At 30.5% G+C, this 20,862-nt stretch overlaps 1 protein-coding gene across 1 annotated transcript; it reads left to right on the top strand.

Annotated features, from left to right (window-relative positions):
* Positions 1 to 17,012: 17,012 nt before the first annotated feature.
* On the top strand, positions 17,013 to 20,171 carry LOC145601663 (putative N-acetyltransferase HLS1). Its single transcript, XM_081657713.1, has 3 exons — positions 17,013 to 17,621; positions 18,636 to 18,847; positions 19,009 to 20,171. The coding sequence occupies exons 1-3, from the start codon at positions 17,448 to 17,450 to the stop codon at positions 19,871 to 19,873; spliced, it is 1,251 nt and encodes a 416-aa protein (XP_081513839.1). The 5' UTR covers positions 17,013 to 17,447; the 3' UTR covers positions 19,874 to 20,171.
* Positions 20,172 to 20,862: the final 691 nt, after the last annotated feature.

Raw genomic sequence — 20,862 nt, 5'->3', positions numbered from 1 at the left:
ACAAAAGTGACCATTTTTTTTACAAAAGTGACCTATATTTTCACAAAAGTTACCCTTTTTTCACAAAAGTGACCCTTTTTTTTTACAAAAGTTACCCTTTTTTTCAAGATAAAAGGCAACGAAGAAACAAGATAAACAACTAATTTTAAAACAGTAGCAAAACAGAATAGTGCTAAAAACCTTGAAAAAGTGAATGACTCGATTAGAGAGCTAGAGAATGATCATCATCTTCTGTTCTATGGCAGTCACATGCATCTTTTATACAATCATCTTCCTCAGATTCATCATCTTCAATCTCATAATCATCCTCGTCGTCAATCAACTCACATTCATCTCCACTAAATCAAATTCAAACTTTTCATTCTTCCAAATTTTCAGCAAAAATCAATCAAATTCAATAAATTTCACAAATATCTTCAAATTCAGCAAATAATTTATCATTTAAAAAAAAAACAAATGAAAATTGCTATACCTAGAAGATGGAGCAGAATCGGAATCGTCGCCATTATCGTCGTAAGAAGATGAAGAAAGATTAATCAAGACGTTCTTTCCTTTGTTGGTTGACATTGCAAATATTATAGCATTATAGAGAGAGAAAGGGAGGAGAATTGAGCGGCACGCGGAGTCCAAACAAGCCGATTTACAATATCATTATTGTAAACCGGATGTTAATAAATTTTTGTGTTGAATCTTAGGCCCATTAACCCTCGTGTGGGTTAATACCTTGGACTTGCCAAAAAAAATTACTTAGTAATTCTACCTCCGTTTCTTTTTAGTTGACATGTATTTCTTTTTAGAAAGTTTTTTTTTTAGTTGACACGTTTCCTTTTTGGGTAACTTTTTTACTTTGCGACTATGTTTTATTAGAGTCTATCATTTTCATTTTTGTACATCTTATCTTATTATCTCTCTCCTCACATAATTAACACTCATACTTTTATTTTTTAATTTAATTTTATTATTGTGATTTCTCTTCTTTCGTATTTCTTGTGTTTTACTAGTAATAAACTACGAGTATTACCTTACTATCTCTATTCTACAATTTTTAATTCCTTGACAAACTCAACTCACTCAATATTTTACTCCATTCAACTCATTTTTCTATAACTTAGAGCCAATATAACCGATAACAGAGGTAATACTACTCATTTAGATTTCAATTGAGGTAAAGAATAAATGTCTAGAGAGAGATATTCTCTAAAACGCCACCTTGTTGAATACTTATGGTTAGTTGAAGCCAAGACCATGCTATGAAGAAAATACACATTTTTTTTTTATTGTAATGTAATTTAGTAGTTTAGCCCTTTCTTAATTTTTACCAGAACAACTATTATTTTATCTTCCATCCTTTGATTCTGATAAGATTAGTTTTAAGTTAGTTGTAATTTTATGCTTTAAGCTACTTCGTACTTTGTAAAAAGTCTAACTAAATACTTGCATAAAATCGAAAATTACTACAACCACCAGCAATTAGCAATTAATATTTAACCTATAGCCTTTAGTAAACTTGTTGATTAATGAGAACGATCGAGTTAATCAATGTGGAGCAAAGCAGATCGAGCAAAGCCCAAGAAGAACATGGTAATAAAGATTTTGTAATGCTTCCTTTATTATTGTAACATAAAGAAAAATTATCCCTAAATACAATCATAGGAAAATGATATACATAATCCTTACAATTCATATAATAAGTTAAAAAAATTAAAAAAAAAAAATGAAAAATATAACATTAATTACACTTATTTATGTGTAATTATGTCATTCATTCCAAAATTAATACCAAATTAGGAAAGTAATAAATGTTTTTTCTTAGCACTTAGGATTACATATAACATTACCCTTAGTTATATCATAATTATATCTCAAATAACTACAAAGTATATTTTGTCCAAGCAACATATAAATCAATAAAGAAGTCAATTACAACGCCAGACAAAGAGGAGTGTGTGAATAGCGACAAAAATGCAAAATTGATAAGGAGGGTTGACAACACAGGATATTGATACATCATTGGTAGGATTCATTCATAGTAGAAAGTCATTGGTAGAATTCATTCATACAGTAGTTGAAACATATAATCCTCCAGTCCTGGATTAGTTGCAACAGCTTTAATTTAATTAACTGATGGGCTTGTATGTTAATAGACTCTTGGGCTTTGGGCCATTGTTAATTATACTGATAGGGCAATACTCACGAATGACGAATCCTCTTTATCTTTATTAAGGGTCTGTCCCAACTCCCAATCGTATACTTTTGGCTTGTCTTCCCATAAATGATGAATCTACTCGTTATTACAAAAGCCAAAACTACTGTAATATTTTCTGAAAACTTCACCAAATCTTTTGTTTTATTACAGTAATAAATAGTACAGTAAAAGTTAAAATAAGGTCAACACAACATGACTTGTAATTAATATGGAATACAGTATAAATTTAGTGGGTTGAATTTATATGAGTGCAAGTTAATTCAGGTCATTGGAACACAAGATAATTACAAATTGACAATTATCAATCAAAACTTCATGATAAAAATCAAATAGAAGTATATATGAGTGTTATTTTTTTTTTTGAAAGAAGTCCCAAAGGACACTAAATTTCATTAATATAAGCCATACGGCATCTACAATTGACAATGAACGATAATGAAAACGAATTTAACAAAATCAAACAAGAATTAATCGGGGAAGGGCTAAGAATCCAAATACATAAATATAACAATTCGGCATATTCTCGATTCGTTGTCTCATACAACTTTTCGAGTGGATTCGTCGTCGCTTCACAATTTTGTAAGAAAGTTAATTCTTGTGCTGATTCTGTAACCCGAATCCGAGCCCTAATCAATAGTAGCCCCGCACAACCGGAGACCAAATTAAGCACAAATAAAACCTTGTCTTTCGAAGGAGTACGAAAAACCTTGTCTTTCGAAGGAGATCGAAAAAACCTTGTCTTTCGAAGGAGATAAACCCTTTCTTTCGAGGGAGACATTATTGTAACCTAAAACAAAAGGCTTAAAAGAAAATAAAGATTGGGGCTTTCCACCGGTGAAATCCGATGGAAGCCCCTTGAAAATTGACAATGGAGACTAGGTTTAGGAGAGAGAAGAGAGAAAAGGAGGCTAGGGTTTATGTTTTCTATTCTTGTGGCAAACTTATATGAGTGTTATTTGGCTGAGTCTAAGTATTCATTTTATTTTACTTAATTTTGAGAAAAGCAAGTTTAAGATTTAAAATTGTACGGAATATTATATTGATATAAGTTCTAGAAAATAAAATTCTAATACATACGAGTATTAATCAATCGGAAAAATATAAGAGTAGTGTTATATGTAATCACGTCAAATCAAGATAACTAATGTTATAATTTTCAATTTTTTTTAACTTCTTATACTAGTATATTTTTCATTTATAGGAAGAGTTATATATCATTTTTCATAATATAACTAACTTGCCATGAATTAATTAATGATGTCATCCTAGGTTTGCAACGGCATAACTTTAAACAAAGTGGTATATTTAGAAGAAAAAAAAAAAGAAAAGAATAGATTAGTGAGTGGCTCTAAAAAAATAGTGGAATGATGAATATGACAAGTTTGGGGGACAAAGTTTGGACAATAAACAGTCTCCAGCTCCTCTCTTGTTTGTGAGACATTTGGCATCCAATCCGATATGGAGATTGCCTATTTCGGGGACCATCCAACCTTATTCTTACCACTATCATTTTTTTTTATTTTTTTTTTGCTTACTATTAATCATAATTATTATTATATTTTTTTTTTAATGTATATATGATGCCAAAATAAATCATTAGTTCACAAACAACCTTGTATTTATTTATATAAAAAAAAATATTTATGAAGAAATATGGGATATTTATTAGATGAACCTATATGGGATGGACTTCCCATATGCATGTCTCATGAGGTTGTTTACATAAAATTATATAATACGAGTATATTATATAAAGTTGTTAATTTTTCTTTCAAAAAGTATATGTTGTTGTGAACTTTTTTTAGTTGACACCAACAATAAGAATTTTTTATGTCTACAAATTGAGTTTTATTGCTATAATAAATAGATAGAGTCCAAAATTTTATTATGACTGATCATCCAAGATCCCTTTGAATTGGTATTTGATGCAAGTGACCTTTACTGTTTTTTATTTGATTCTCACTAAATAAAGTTGCTCAAGAGGATTTATGTGATGAGTTCCAACTAATTACAAGCATGCCTAATTGTACCATAAAGGGGCAAAGGACAAAACTTGTTGTGATTTTAAGGTATTGTTTAGTTGAACCATAAAATGGAAAATTTGAAAATTCGCGTAAATTTAAAAAATGAGGTTTGTTTGGTTGACCACAAAAGGTGAAAAAAAACATGACCATTTAATCATCAAGCTCTCTGTTGAAGTCAAAATTCCATAATATGCAAATGTTTTATTCACGATCAAGCATGTTTAGCTACAGAGTAATAATCCTTAGAAATTCCAGTGTAGAAAATTGAACTCTTATGTTAATCAAACAATACCTTAATACACTCTATATATGAAGTATAATTAAGAGATATTCCGACTTTACATTTTTATTATCAATTATTTGAGCATATGGTTTAGCTACTTTTACTTCGACAAGAAAGGAAGTACGAGCTAAGAAAAAAGTCCAAAACAGTGGGAGATTGACTAGCATTCTAAAATCTTGCACATCATTATACCTCTAACCTCAAAAAAAAAAAAAAAAAAAAAAAAAAAAGGTAAAATTTCTACGGCCTAAGTTTTGCATGGTGCTACAAAATCTGATTTGCAAGATCATGTTATGTTCCCTTTCTTTGTCAGCTAATAGCTCCTTACTACTCGCAAGTCGTAAGAATTACGGAGTATTTAATTTCTTATTAAGAGATAAGAATGTTGATTCAAAGATCAAAGTCCAAATTGATTTGACATTTTAGTCATACTCAGGGCAATTAATTACGGTCAAATCTTTTTCGTTTTCTTTGTTAACTTTGAACGATTATTGTAGACAACACGTTAACAAACAAACAAACAAATTTAACAAAATTTTTCTAATATAGACTGTAGGACTCTTAATTTTAGTTTATGATTGAGTCTACGCATTTGTCCTGTATTAATTTATTTGTGTTATAATTTTTATCAAATATATTTTCAAACATTTGTACGTAGTCTTTAAGGTAATTTGGTCATACAAATGACTATGATATACAAATTTAAATTGTAAATACTGATTGAGTGTTACCATCAAGCATGCTCTGATCTCCAATCTCCATATATATATGATGGAATAGGGTGACATGCATGTAGATCGATGGTGATGGGGATTAAATGGGAAATCATAAATATGTATATGCATGCATGCATGGGAAGTAAAGCGATGATAGGTATGATTTCAAACAACCAAGATTGTATAAAATACAAGTACTTTGTAAATTGATGTCAACCATAGAAAAGTAGGGTGGCCATGCCTTTTTTTTTTAACCTTTTTTTTAAAAAAAAAATATAAATAAAATAAACCTCCTTTCCCCACCACATCAAGTGCCGTACAAATGTTTCAGATGTCCATATCTTCGTATTTTATATTCGTGGATGTATATACTTGCATGGGCATCTACGTATTTCTCTATATTATTCAATGCATGTCTAAATGTCTTTGTAGGGTGCATGACATTAATGTAGAAACTAAAAAGTGACTACTCTCTTTGTCTTGAAATGATTGTTTTTATTTTCTGTTTTAATACATAACTGATATGTATAATTCTGATAATTTCTTTTTATCTTTCTACTAACTATATATCTCTCATACAACTACCGTAGATAAAATTATTCAATTATCCACACAATATCAATTAGTAAGGAGTTTGACAAACAAATAGGTACATTTTTAAAATACAATCCAAAATTTTTGACATGTACGTGCAAAGAATTTAACCTAAACATAACTTCACATACTACACTGCCTATACATGATATACTTGTATATCTCATGGCTGACCTGTGAGTTTGGGGTGTTATATACCATGCATCGTGCTACCCCTAAACCCTTGATATAATATGTTTTGTAATCAAGTAGGGACAATGAAATATTTTTTAAATATGTTATGTCGATTCAAGTCAAAAAATAAAAAAATAATAATAAAAAAAAAAAATACATGCACAATCTAATAGAGAATGATAATGAAAACAAATAAAATCTTAGTTGGCGTTATGTTGTATCGTCCTTTCTTGTATATGAGATTACGATAAACTACGCTACAGACAAAATATTTTGTAGATTGAGATTTGTTACTTCGTAATTAATTGAATGATCAATCCGATGTAAAAGTTATATGAATATGTATAGGAGGATGAATCATTTGTACGCGATGTCTATCCATATGTTGTTGCCATAATGAGCAATTAGACAAAAAAACACCGTGATAGAAAGCCAAGGTTACATCTTCGATCTATCAAAAGGAGATGTACACATAATAATAATTGTACTTGGCATACAAAAAAGCAAAACGAAACAAATGAAAGCATGGGCATAGGTAACCAAATTGGTGCATAATCTCTTCGTGTAGACTTGATCGAGTGGGAGTGACCCTTAACTATAAGGACACGCCCTACCTTAATGTCGGATACTTCTTTTGTCTTGTTTTGATTACGTTATCACCATAAATAGATACCCCCCTATAATGTAGGCTAGGCTTGCTAGATAGTATAGCTATATAACAATACAAAAGTTTCTCTGTTGAGATTTGACTACTCCTATTGCTTTGCATACATCTCCCCATTTGGAAATTGTTCTTTCTTGATTAAGTATCTTGCACCCACCTATAGTATGTAGATAGGTCATAGCCTCTCATAGGTGTGTCATTGGTTGAAAATTTGGGAATTAATTTTGGCCTCCTAAAAATTAATTTAGGCAGTAAAAATATCGTACTTCCTCCGTTTTTAATACATGCAACATACCCTTTTTTTATGGTATTTAAGAAAAGCGGGTCTCATGTAATTTAAAACAACTAAAATGGAGGAGAGAGATTGTTAAGAGTATAATTTAGTGAGCCATGAAATTATAATAAGGACAATAGTACAACTACTGACATAAAATACTTTTCAATTATAGTGTGTTGCAACTATTGTGACATTTCCATTTTAGGAAAGTGTTGTAACTATAAAGAAACGAAGGAAGTACAATTTTTTATTGCTCCTACACTACATGAAGATGTTCCAATATCAATAATAGCCTAATAATTTAAATGTGTCAAAATTAGTTTACTCCATATGAACATGTATACAATATGGTATTTTGTATTCTTTAAAACAAATCAAATAAGACCCAATATTAAATTTTAAAGGGTAATTTAAAATATTTCTTAACTTGTAACTAACTAGAGTTATACAGAGTATTTAATTTTCTTACGGATCACCTGGCCTATTTGTGTAAAAATGAGGAAAATACAAAGCGTCTTTATCATTTTTTACTTGCCATAGTTTCAGGACACATAAGTTGAAAAAGATATTAGATGATGTGTGAACTGGTTAATTATATTGAGTAATAAATTATACATAGTCACAGAGTAACAAAAAATATTATAAAAATTAAAAAAATATTTTAATAAATTATAAGTTTAAGTTTACATGTACTAATCACCTCCTAAAACAATATCGTATCCTAAATGTATAGGAAAAAATTAATCCATGTACAATATTAGACAAGGGAAAGGCAAGATAGGGTATATCCGATATGCATGGGGGGGCGAAAGGGCAAGGGAGATATCGTTGGTCAGGGAATGGCTACAGTAGTACAGTAGTAGGATCTAAAGAAATAAAGAAATGTCATATTTGGTTATAAAGTTGGTAAGACCAATATTAGACAACCACAACAATAAAGTTATGGGATCACAATTTTTGGTTGCTTGTTTTTTCTAGGTCAATTTCTGCATTCGTAAAGCGTCAAATCCGTACTTTTTTTTTTTTTTTTTCCATTTCATGGGCATCGACCCCGAAAACACGTAACGGAATAAAAGAAGACCATGGTCTCTTCTTAGATCTCCCACATTATAATTAAATAATATTAACTTGATGATGTGGAAGTCTAATTATTTTTCTAGTACTTATTTTCTTATAAGAATTTTATTTTAATTAATTAACAGATTGTATAATTAGGTGTTTATTTATTTATTTATTTTATTTTTTGAGCTGAACTAAGCTCTAACAAACTAGGTCAATAATGAATTGATTTGAACATAACTGAAAATAAGTTTCAAAAAACATGATCTTAGTTATTTATAATAAAATAAGCTTGTATAGAGCCATTGAGGTATATGTACAAGGCGACAAGGGATTTCACTCCATGTATACATTCAATAGAGTTCGGAAATATTTCTAGTTTCTCAACTAAAATAAAGAATAAGGAGATTAGACATCACATGAGATCGATTAAATTATCAACAGATGTATGCTATCATCATGAAAATGTTTATAATTATTATTAATATTTAATTAGAAATATTAACCTTAGTTTAAATATCTCCTAAATATAATTGTAACGAAAAGGTAAATGAAATACTCTAGCTCATAATGTCGCTAGATGGTACACAAGAGGTTGTGATGAACTTGTATCTTTTGGTCCGTTTCCTCAAAGTTTGTTAACTTTGGCGGAAATTGATCTTCTTTAATAAATTTTCCCGCTGCTTGCCTATATTCAAGGACAAAGAGAATAACATAGATACTACTTCCTCCGTTAACTATTATATGCAACAAAGGGGGTGTTTGCGGACTCCTAGGCAAAATTTGTTTGTGAGAGTAAAATAGAGAGAGAAAAAGTTGAGTGCATGTGATGAGGAGAGTGATAGAGAGAAATAATTACCTAAAAAGGAAAAAAAAAACATTTGTTGCACATAATAGTTAGCATCTAATTATAATATATGTCGTAAATAATAGTTAATGGAGGAAGTACTCTACACTCGAATGACCGACACAAGTAAAATTGTGAAAGGAGGAAGCCCATAATATAAGAAGCCAGACTATGAGAGGGTAGTCTACACCTTGCCCCAGTGCCCCACCCAAACAAATTCATTTCATAAACTAAAACTCTGAATGTTTTGGTCCTTTATAAATCAGTTGATTTCACTAAACCTACAATTTGGGTCCCCCTCATTCCCATTACCAAGATACGACTCATGAAATTTATTTGGCTAATATATGCGGATTCCTTTTGTGTTTTGAAGGTCTCGATGAATAAAGCTAACCTCAATCAAGGGAGATCATTTTGACATTATTGTAAAAACTAGTTTTCTTACTTTTCACATTTTTTTGTACTGTTTTCACTTGCTCTCGGTAAAATTTTAGAATTTTTAAACAGTTGATTACTTTTTAAATTTACATGCATGTGTCGTTGCATTAGATGAATTTTTTTTTTTTTTTAATTTTTTTTTTACCTTCTAAGAATGTTTTAACTTATTTGACCGGTGACATGAGAATTTGAAATTTCTTATAAGATAGTTTGGATTATGGAAATTTTGTGTAGAAATACCTTAAAGATAGGCTCATTTGTGAACAAATACCCATTTTTTTAAAAATTTGTTTAGAACTACCTGCAAGTTTGGAAAAGTTTGGGTAGCACTACCCACTAACGTTTTTCATCCAATTAAAATGTTATTTTGGCCCAATTTTTCACTTTTTTCAATTACAATGGCCAATTAATGCTAAAATAAGCAAAAACCCCAATTCAATTAAACCCCCAAACCTTAGAAATCAAAATCCCTAAATAATATTAAACTCATGAACCCTAAAATGAAATCTAATTAAAACCCTAATTAGGTTAATTAAGGTAAATTAAAACCTTTATACAAATTGGGAGAGTTAATGGGGTGGGAAAAGTTAAAAAAGTGGGCTCCGATAACGTCTTAATTGGTCGGAAAATGTTAATGGGTAGTGCTACCCAAACGTTTTCAAATTTGTGGGTAGTTCTAAACAAATAAAAAAAATGGGTAGTTGTTTACAAATGACCCTATCTTTAGGGTAGTTCTACACAAAATTTCCTTGGATTATTTAAGGGGATCTTGGTAATTATTTTTCATGTTATTTAGTATTTTCTCCATCCCGACCTACAATACATTTTTTTTTTTTTTGTTGAAGAAATCCTGACCTATACGCCAGTCTATACGACTATAGTATGACCTGTACATGTATTGCACAATTCATACAACTAACTCTTAACAACTCGTTAGTCCAACTTAATTAGTATTTCTCGAGATACCCCTACTAACTGTTTGACGACACTAAGTATTTTATGATCAACTTGATTTGATTACCTCATTATCGACATAACCATGACTCCATGAGTAATAGTAATATAATATAAGACCCCCGTTGACAAAAACGTTAGTTGTTAGGGTATAGTTCCCACAATGCAGGACAATTAAGCAAGAATTAGGTAAACATGTTGCTCATCTAATCTAATCTTTTACTACTAATAATATTTCATTAGGGATCATGTGTTAAGAGACATTTGCCTAATTATGGGAGGCCTTTTTGTTTCTGATCAGAAAAACATTTCTAATTGTGTTTTGTGCCCAACATAATACCTTATTTATTTTTTTAATTATTCATATTCAACCTAGACTATGATTGGAGTCAATATGGCATAACCGTACGTAAAGAATATTTGATGATATAAGCTAAGATTAGGGCATATACTTCGCAAATTACTCGTTGTCGAGGTAATGTTGTGAATCTTGTGATTATACTTTGATTTATTTTATTTTATTTTTATTTATTGGGTGTGAGATTAATCTTGGATTTTTTGTTTATTTGATGTTTGTATGTTCCCGTATTTTATGTTAGTAGTATGGTTAATAATTGAGACACAATGGTAGGTATTGAGGTCCTATGTTTACCATTTTGACTGGTTGTCTTCATTTATACTAGCAATTTACCTTATTACTATATATAGAGTGATACATAGCCCTAACAAAATTAGTGAAAAAAATATAATAAATTCTATATAGTAGCCTTATATATATACACGAATTGTTTATCCTAATATATACTTAGCTGTATATTGAGGGGCGGGAATTAGAATGTGTTGTATCAAAGAGAACATAAAATGCATATTATATGAAGTAATAAGTTCTCCAAACTATGATATAATCATATCATAAACTCGTATTAGTATATATATATATATTTAGCTAATTACAATTTATGTTCATGTTAGTTTCGATGCCCTAGGTAGGTATAGACTATTTTTGAATGCTGGATTTTGAAACAATATATTATACAATCTGATACTTCTTATACCTTACAAATTAGGTTATGTACCTTCATTCCCAACCTTTAATTGTACAATTTGAAATAAAATTACTTTAATTCAATCTATACATGGACTCTTTTTTTTTTTTTTTTTTTTTTCCTTAGCTTCAATCTCATACGACTTTAGACAAAAAACTGTTTTAGTAGCCATAATTTAATTGCCAACTAATAAGGTAATTTATACGGGTATCACGAAATTGAGAGGAAAAAAAAAAAACTCCCTTAAAATAACATCCAGCTAGCTATTATAGCAAATTAAAAATAAATTTATTGGAGTAGGCCAGGTATAACATCTATAACAGTTTATATAATCAAATGGTGATACTGTAGACATAGCATATATAATCAACCAGCTAATGTGGTCCTTAATTAGGTTACAAAAATAAAATTATTGTGGATTTCGAAGGCTACTTGCATGTTAATCATCCAACTAAAAAGGGTTAAATATCTATTACACCATACTTAGGTTGGACATTGAACAACCAATACTGCAGCATTAAGGAGACAAGGTTAAGGTTAAACATGAAACATAATCCAATTTCTACGCCCCTAATCAAACAATTATGTCAGTATGATAACGATTTTACTACTCGTAATTGCTTTCGTCACCACGGTAATAACATCTCTAGATCCGACCATAATTAAGTTATTTATACTCGTAATTTATTTGATGGAGTATTTATTTAATATAATCTATTAGCATAGCTAGATTATATAATATACAAGCTAATTAACTAAGTAAGTATATATAAATGACATTATTTATGTCAAAGACAAAAATCTTCCACGACCCGATATGTTTAAGGGAATTGTCAGATAATATAAACTCCTTTGATAGAGAATATCCATAGAATATTCTCATATTAGGTTTAGGATATATTTTGTATAAGATTATCTTTGATATCTGTACATATCTTATAGTTACCTAATATGATTAGGTTTCTCATTGTAACCCATAAATATTGATCAATGGAAATCACTCTGATTAAGGAGTTTATATTATCTGACATGGTATCACAGCTTAGGTTAGATATTGGGATTGTTTAGATCTAAAATTTTCTCTTCCCCTGCCGGTGGGTTAGAAAATTAAACCCAATCCCAAGATCTCACCTAAGCTGTGATACCATGTTAGATACTCAAAACTCCTCAGTTAGAGTGATTTCCATTGATCAATATTTATAGGGTTACAATGAAAAACCTAATCATATTAGGTAACTATAAGATATGTACAAATATCAAAGATAATCTTATACAAAATATATCCTAAACCTAAGATGAGAATATTCTATGGATATTCTCTATCAGGAATCAACGTTGAAATAATATGAAAAGTGATTCGTAGATATTGGGTTGTAGACCATTAGGATTTGATTTAAGGATGTATATTGTTGTTTTCCATTTTTTTTTTGTTTGGTGTTCCACCCGGTTCACCGTTCTAGTCCCCTCCCTATTGTTGTTTTGGGGGATCGAACACGGGTCCTCCCTACCAAATGTAGCCCCAATCACCACTACCACAAACAATCAATTGGTAAGAATGTATGTTGTTACAAGTGTAGGAACTTTATTTTAAATTAGGTTGTACACAAAAAATTACATACTTTCCAAATTATTATTGAATTGGAATGGAATATCATAATATTTATGATTAATTATATGCTCCGTATAATGAGTAATACTACATATAATTTTCATAAAAGTAAAACTATAGGAAATAATGAAATAAAAAACAATCAAACCTTTTAGTTATATAATTAAGTGTTTGGCAAAACCACAAATTTGAGCTTTGTATTTTTTTTTTGGAGGGTGGGTTTGTAATCTTTGTATAGATTAAATTCATTGTTACAAATTCAAACTAAATACAAAATAAAATAAAATAAAATAAAATAAAATAAAAAAAATTAAAATTTACTTAAAAAGCACAAAGTCTATTGTTTTTAAAATAAGGAGACATGCAGTTTGTACTTTTTAAGCCTCATCAAAGGTGGAAGTATGACTCTTAATTTAAAATCATCCAACAATTCCCAATTATTGTCCATGAAAATTCTACTGCATTAAGCTAATTTGTCCTAAACTTATCCAATGAAAAGGAGTATTATTAAGTTATTAACTAAGGACAAATTATCTAATTATTAGTTTTTTACTTTAGTGTGAAGTGTGATCACTTTCCATTATCGCTTAAAAACTTGTACTAGTATTAATATTTGATCAGTTGATGGCTGATGCATGCTGTATTACGAAGGATAGATTACATTGAAGTGATCAATACAGCAATGGGATGACGTATGCAAGAAATTAATTGAATCAAGTCTAACAAATTCTAAATTTTTACTCTTCACTTAAAAATTAAGGGTATGTTCTTTTCAGCTTAATTTCAGTTTCAGTCAGTTCAATTCAGTTCCTAATTTTCTTCTCTCATAAACATTTCATTTCAGCTCTATTCAGTTCAGTTCAGCTTCAATTAGTTCAATTCAGCTCAGTTCAGTAAATCAAAACAAGCCCTAAGTAAACAACTTTTGTTTTAGAAATGTAATTATTTTTTCATAATTATATTATACAAATACATGGCCTAGCTATTTGCTTGAGTATTGTTTTGATAATATTCATATTATTAGTGTGACACATGACTACTCCCTTGAAAAAATGAAGAGTAATTGAATACCATTAATCTCCTTTTTAATTACTGTATACAAGAAACTTAGGATTAGTTATAATTGATGAAGATAATGATGTGGAAGTGAGAAGAATAAAAGAGAAAACTCCGTATGCACTTAAAGAAAAAAAAGGCTTCCAATAAAAAATTAATGCCCTTACCAATGATGATATAATTACTACATTAACCCACAATTTAAGTACTAAGCTAATTAACGTGTCCACTTCCTAAAAAGCTCTAATGATTAGTAGAATCGCTTTGTTTTGCCTTTTACTTTTGCCGCCAAATTAATCTATGAAATAGTAGTCTCTTTCATTTCACTAATTAAGTAATCACATCCGTTGCATATGGATCTCTTTCTTCTTCCTTTGGACTCCCCAAAAGATTATTCATCAGCTTTTATTTAAGCATGTTTTATAAGTACAATATACATACAAGCTAAGTAGTCAAGTATATTTTGAATAAATTATTTGAGAGTGGGCGAGCAATCAATTATGCGTGCCCGAATTTATAATTATGTTATTTTAAGTTATACAAGTATATTCATGCTTTAAAAAAAAAAAAAAGTTATATATTCATATGTTGAGTAATTTTTTTCACAAAAAAACATGTTATACGGAGTACTACGGGGCTGCAACATAAATTGTCATATTTGAGTATTTTTCCATACTATAAGTCGGATAATGATGAATAAGGAAATATTCAAAATCAAATCACCAAATAGCAGTCTAAGGCAATATTATTAAATACTACAGACTACGTATCATTTTCTCTATTCCTTTTTGTTTTTATACTCCATACATATTCAATTTTGGACATTTTCTTTACTCTTTAAGTTCTTTTTATAAAATACGAAGTACGGAGTACATAATTTTTCAAAATTTCCCCTAAAAATGTGTTTAAATTAATTTTATATTCATTGAATTGTAATCATTTTTTTCCAAATTTTATTCATTCAACATTTATGTTAAACATTTATGTTACATTTTTCGAGACTCTCATTCAGTTAAACTACAGAGTAATCACAAAAGTACAATTTATTAACTTTAAATTAAAAGATAAGAAAATATCTCTACTTTAATTATTTCTTAATCACTGTGATAATACAAAACATAAATATAATACTCGTACATAAAAAAAGAGCGAGTAATTTTTATCATAGATATCATACTCCATATAACTTTAAAATAGTGGTTTGATTATATTTTTTTACTGTATACTTTGTACTGTATGTTTTACTCCTTATTTCGTTAACTTGTTAAAAATGTTTATGTTCGAGCATAAAATTAAACTAAAAATTTACGAGTAGTCACAAGTGAGAGGTGAAAGAGAGATGAACATTACGAGTACTAATTTGATGCCAAAAATTTGTTGTCCTCTATTGTAATGGTCAGCATCAGCTAAATCGTTAAATTGTAATGATCCTACTTCCTACCCTATTTTGTCACATATATCAAACGGCGCAAAACTGCGGTTAAGTCTTGGAATGTGGAATTGACGGCACTCAATCAGCCATGTCATCACAATCCCACACTTTTTAAAAATAGAATATTTTGTTCTAAATTTTGTTAAAAACAAAAACCTTATTGAATGCCTAATAATCATTTAGCAGTAAAAACCGCGAGAATTAGGTACGGTAAAGGCCTGTGCACTTCAGCTTAATTTCAATTTAGTTTATTTCAGTTTAGTTCAGTTTCAATTAATTCAGTTCCTAATTTCCTTATTTCACAAAACATTCATTTCAGTTTTATTCAGTCCAATTCAGTTCAGTAGCTCCAATCAGTTCAGTTTAATTCAGCTCCAATCAGTTCAGTAAATGTGAATGGGAATCACAATGAATTGTTCATCATGGCATGTATCATGTATGTATGTTTGATACAACATGCATAATTTGCATATCCATCCATCCATACATAGATGCATAGAGATAACGTTGTGGGTTGTGAAAAAGAGGAAAAGCAAGAAAGGAACAAGACTCCCAAGCAGAGAAAAATGCGGGATTGATCTACCAATATTATGATGTTTTTAAATTTTAATGGTAAGGAAATGTCATGATCATCATCATGATGGTGACTATGATGTCGATGGTGATTGTGATGTGTTTTGATGTTGATGTATGATAATGGATGTATCATGTATGGCAGTGGAGAATGGAGATAGAGAATGAGAGGGGTTTTTGGAAAGGTAATCATTACTAATGGGGTCCTAATGGCAACGCTTCTTACGCAGCAATAAATTAATCATTATTATCATAATTTTTTAAAAAAATTATTTTAAAAACAAAACTATACCATAGATTATACTCTCAGCCGCCATTTCTTTTTCTCATCATTATATATTTATTGCCTCCACCTACATATATGCCTTACCAAATTTAATGATTTTATTTATTCCTCCCCTTTCTCCTCATATACCTTCTACTCAATTTAATTTTGAAAATAGTTATTTTCACAATGTACGGAATATATATTATTTTCTTTCACAATGTACATCATTTATAAGTAGACATTATGAGAAAATACACCAATCAAGTAACTATACAGTGTAAATTCAATATAGCTCCAATCAGTTCAGTTCAGTACAATTCCAATCAATTCAATTCAGCTTCTAATTTTCCTTTTTCATAAAATATTCATTTTAATTCAGCTTCAATCAGTTCAGTTCAGTTCAGTTTAGTAAATGTAAACAATCCCTATTTCTCGAGTGATTTATTTAGCATAATCGGTGTACACGAGTATAATATATTTTTAACAAAAGACGAAAAGATAGGAGATTCTAGAGCGAGGATGGAATATAAATAATTACAAAATTAAAAGAAAAGGAGGGGAGAAATAAAGAAGGTGTGTATTAAAAGAGAGGAAAACCAAAAGAAACATGCACTTGATAGTATCTCAACAAATGATTATATTTATCTATAACCATAATAATAATCCATCCATATTCCATCATTATTTAATTTTTTTTTTTTTATGAAAAAGAAAAAACATTCTTAATTCCCCAAAATAACTTTATTATTGTTATAAGAAGCTTAACGGCTTTCCGTCCTCTTCCCAATTTTATTTTTTTTAAAAATTAAAAAAAAACCTCTGTTCTATTACTGTCAAAACCTCCCCCTATATATATCTGCAAACCTGCATATATACATAGACTCTGCTATAATACACAGAAAAAAATTAAAAAGCTTAGTCACTTCCAATAACAACAAATTAAAACTGCCTAATTCCTCTTTCTCCAATCCAATCCTCTCTTCTCTTCCCCTATCCTCTGTCCTATCGAATCATACACCAGTACCACCTCCTTGAAAAAGCTGCGTTTCTTTTTTTTATATATTATAATCTTATATTATACAGAGACACACTATATTTTAATTATAATATATAGTTTAGGAATTGCATAGATAAGTGAGAAGCTCTTGTATATATATACACCCATGTACAGGTGAATATCTTCAAACACTAGAACTACGAACTACTTGTAGTAGTAAATAAAGAGAAATGGGGATGAAGAAAGTGTTGGTAAGAGAATACTCAATAGAGAGAGATAGTAAGGAAGTAGAAGAATTAGAGAGGAGATGTGAAGTTGGTCCCACTTCTAAAATTTCTCTGTTTACTGATCTTTTAGGGGACCCTCTTTGCCGCATACGCCACTCCCCTGCTTTTCTTATGCTGGTACTACTTCCTCCTTCTTCTTCTTCTACTTCTACTTCTTCGAAGCGAACTCGTAATTTTAAAGTTAATTTAATGATGAATTAGAAGATGATACGAGTAATATTGTACACAGTCTAAGTGTACTAGTTATATTTTGTACGGAGGAGTAATGAGTTTGGTATGATGGTGGTGGGTTCGTGGTTCGTCTCGTGTGAACCCACCACCAATCTTCCCAATCCGGGTTCACTCTCTTTTAGTTTGCATGATCACATGTATCCGATGATATGCATATGCCCTTCTTTTTTATTTTTATTTTTTTAAAAAAAAGAAGATTACAACATTATTATTATTGTCATGACCTTTGAGTGGGCTATATTGTTTGATGTGATTTATTATTGTTTTTAAAAAAATAAATACAAGTAGTTTACGTTGTTAATTAAATGAAAAATGTCCACACTTTAGAATCTTATTCTCCATATATTTTCTTAAAATAATTCTTCTTATTCACATTGTGCTATAATAGTACAATAATTTCTTTGAAGTTGTACTACTATAATTTCTTTGAAATTGTACTTTTTTTTTAAAGTAAATATTACTCCCTCCGTCCCTAAATTATATTTCTCCTTTTTATTTTTGGTATTTTAAAATTACATTCCTCCTTTCTATTTTTGGTAAGTTTTTTTTAGTAAATCAACTCTCTTTTTCTGTTTTATATTTAATGCTTTCTCACTCATCCTTTCCTAATCTCACTCATAATCCTTGTGCCAAATTACAATGAATATGATTGGGTAAACAATTTCAATTAGGAGCATGTGATTGGTCCTATTTTTTTTGCAAAGGATTGATGACATGTCATGAGTAATAACTATTCTATATATTTGTACTTCCTATTGCATTATCTAATTATTGTTATTTGTCTTATTCTTCCATCCTTAATTCCCGTGTAAATTTCCAAAGAGGAATGTAATTTAGGGACGGAGGGAATATTGGATTGACTTTTTAATAAAATAAAAATGTGTTGTGGAAAAATTTCAGGTGGCGGAAGTAGTGGAAGAAGACGAACAAGGGAAGGAAAAACGAGAGATAGTGGGAATAATAAGAGGTTGTATAAAAATCGTTACATGTGGTCAAAAATTAGCCCGATCTTCCAAATCTACCCTTTACGAGAATTACGACTCTCCTAAAATTACTGCTATCCTCACCAAACTCGCCTACATCTTAGGCCTTCGTGTTTCCCCTTCACACCGGTATGTATTTTTAACCTTTTTTTTTTTTTTTTTTTTTTTTTTTTTTTCCTTTTGTTTTTTTAAAATTTTAATAAATGAAATAAAATTATGATCATGATAATTATGCATTTATGTATTTATGTGATGATAAATAAATAACGGGACTTTTTATTTTCTTATAGGAGAATGGGGGTAGCGTTAAAGTTGGTGAATAAACTCGAAGAATGGTTTCGCCAAAATAATGCGGAATACTCTTACTTAGCGACGGAAAATGATAACGAAGCTTCACTTTCTTTGTTCACTAAAAAAAGTGGCTACACCAAGTTCAGGACCCCGTCTATATTAGTCCAACCAGTTTTTGAACATCGAGCTAAGGTCTCCAAACGGGTGTCCATCTTTCGGGTTTTGCCTTCCGATGCCGAAACCCTCTACCGCTACAAGTTCACCACCACGGAGTTTTTTCCACGAGACATCGACGTGATCCTAAAAAGTCCTCTTAGTCTTGGCACGTTTGTAGCCGTGACGCGTGGACCACACGCGCTGGACTCGTGGCCTGGGGCGGATGAGTTTTTGTCTAATCCGCCCGAGTCGTGGGCGATAATCAGTGTTTGGAACTGCAGTGATTTGTGGAGATTGGAGGTACGTGGCGCTTCGCGCGTGGGGAGAGGGTTGGCTAAGACAAGTAGGATTATGGACCGGGCTTTTCCTTTTTTGAAAATACCTTCTTTTCCAGAGGTTTTTAAGCCATTTGGGCTTCATTTTTTGTATGGGCTTGGTGGTGAAGGCCCAGAAGCTGTGAAGTTGGTTAAGGCTTTATGTGGATTTGCTCATAACTTGGCCCAAGAAAAAGGGTCCAGTATTGTGGCTACTGAAGTAGCTAACAGCGATCCGCTAAAAGCTGGAATCCCTCACTGGAAAAAGCTGTCTTGTGATGAAGATATATGGTGTATTAAGAGACTTGGGGAAGACTACAGTGACGGATCTGTGGGTGACTGGACTAAGTCACCGCCCGGTGTAACTATTTTCGTCGATCCTCGTGAGTTGTAGACTCTTTGGATGTTAGTTAGTTTAGTTAGTCATAGTTTCTAACTTATCTCAATTAACAGGGAAAAAAAATTAATAAAAAAAACGGATTTTCGTGTTTTTTTCGTTAATAATCTTTAGGTTTTTAACGATTAAATTGGAGGAAAATGATATGATCAGTTTTAGCAAAGTGGTGTAGTGTGTTGTAACGTTAAAGTGGGGGTATATGAGTATATCCTTTGTTATGTATTTTCACCCTTTAATTTCTTTGTTTTAATTTGTCCTTCTTGTAAATGGAACTTTGGAAGTGGCTTTTTTTTTTTACTTTCTTTTGTCCAATGATCCGAATTCTAAACTTAGCATCTGATTATGTCTTACCTTTTATTTTGTTACTTTTGCAAGCACTATATATGTATGTTCATGTAACTTAATCCATAAAGTATGATTACCGCCTTTTTATTCCTAATAATGGAGGAGAGAATATAGATAAATAGTTAATGGCGTGTGATCACGCATACCTCTGTAAGTTAAAATAAACATAAAATCAATGTTAGTATTAATCCCTTTAAGCGTAACACATGTGGTGCATGAGCTTGATTAGGAGCACTATCGATCTTCGACATTCCTAGGCGCAAGAAATTAGTAGACCCACATATATATTAGTAGTGTAACTTGGTGAGTTGGTGTATGACTCAATGCCACCACAACAAGATATAAGTAATGACTCTTCACTCTTGTATTGATCTTAGCCATTCCTTGTAGTATGCTAAAGTTTTGAAAACGTTGCGCAACAACATCATGTGCTATGAATATCCGTTGTTAGGACCATTTACAAAAAGGTTTTTTCTTTATAGAAGTATAAAATCTTTTTGATGAGAATTTTTTTTTTTTTTTTTTTTGACAACCACAAACTAAAGAATGATGAGAAAATTAAGGATTGGACAAGAATAGTATCATTGAGTAAGATCTCCTTGTTTTTTTCTCTTTTGTTTAGATTTGATAATTTTTTTAAC

This window comes from Chenopodium album, chromosome 21 (assembly GCF_948465745.1).
Source record: "Chenopodium album chromosome 21, dcCheAlbu1.1, whole genome shotgun sequence".
Lineage (NCBI taxonomy): Eukaryota > Viridiplantae > Streptophyta > Magnoliopsida > Caryophyllales > Amaranthaceae > Chenopodium > Chenopodium album.
This window is presented reverse-complemented; position numbering and strand designations above follow the sequence as displayed.

Coding starts and splice junctions, on each gene's coding strand:
- LOC145601663 (XM_081657713.1), top strand. CDS start 17,448: ATGGGGATGAAGAAAGTGTTGGTAAGAGAATACTCAATAGAGAGAGAT. Junction 17,622..18,635: donor CCCCTGCTTTTCTTATGCTG/GTACTACTTCCT, acceptor GAAAAATTTCAG/GTGGCGGAAGTAGTGGAAGA. Junction 18,848..19,008: donor CGTGTTTCCCCTTCACACCG/GTATGTATTTTT, acceptor ATTTTCTTATAG/GAGAATGGGGGTAGCGTTAA.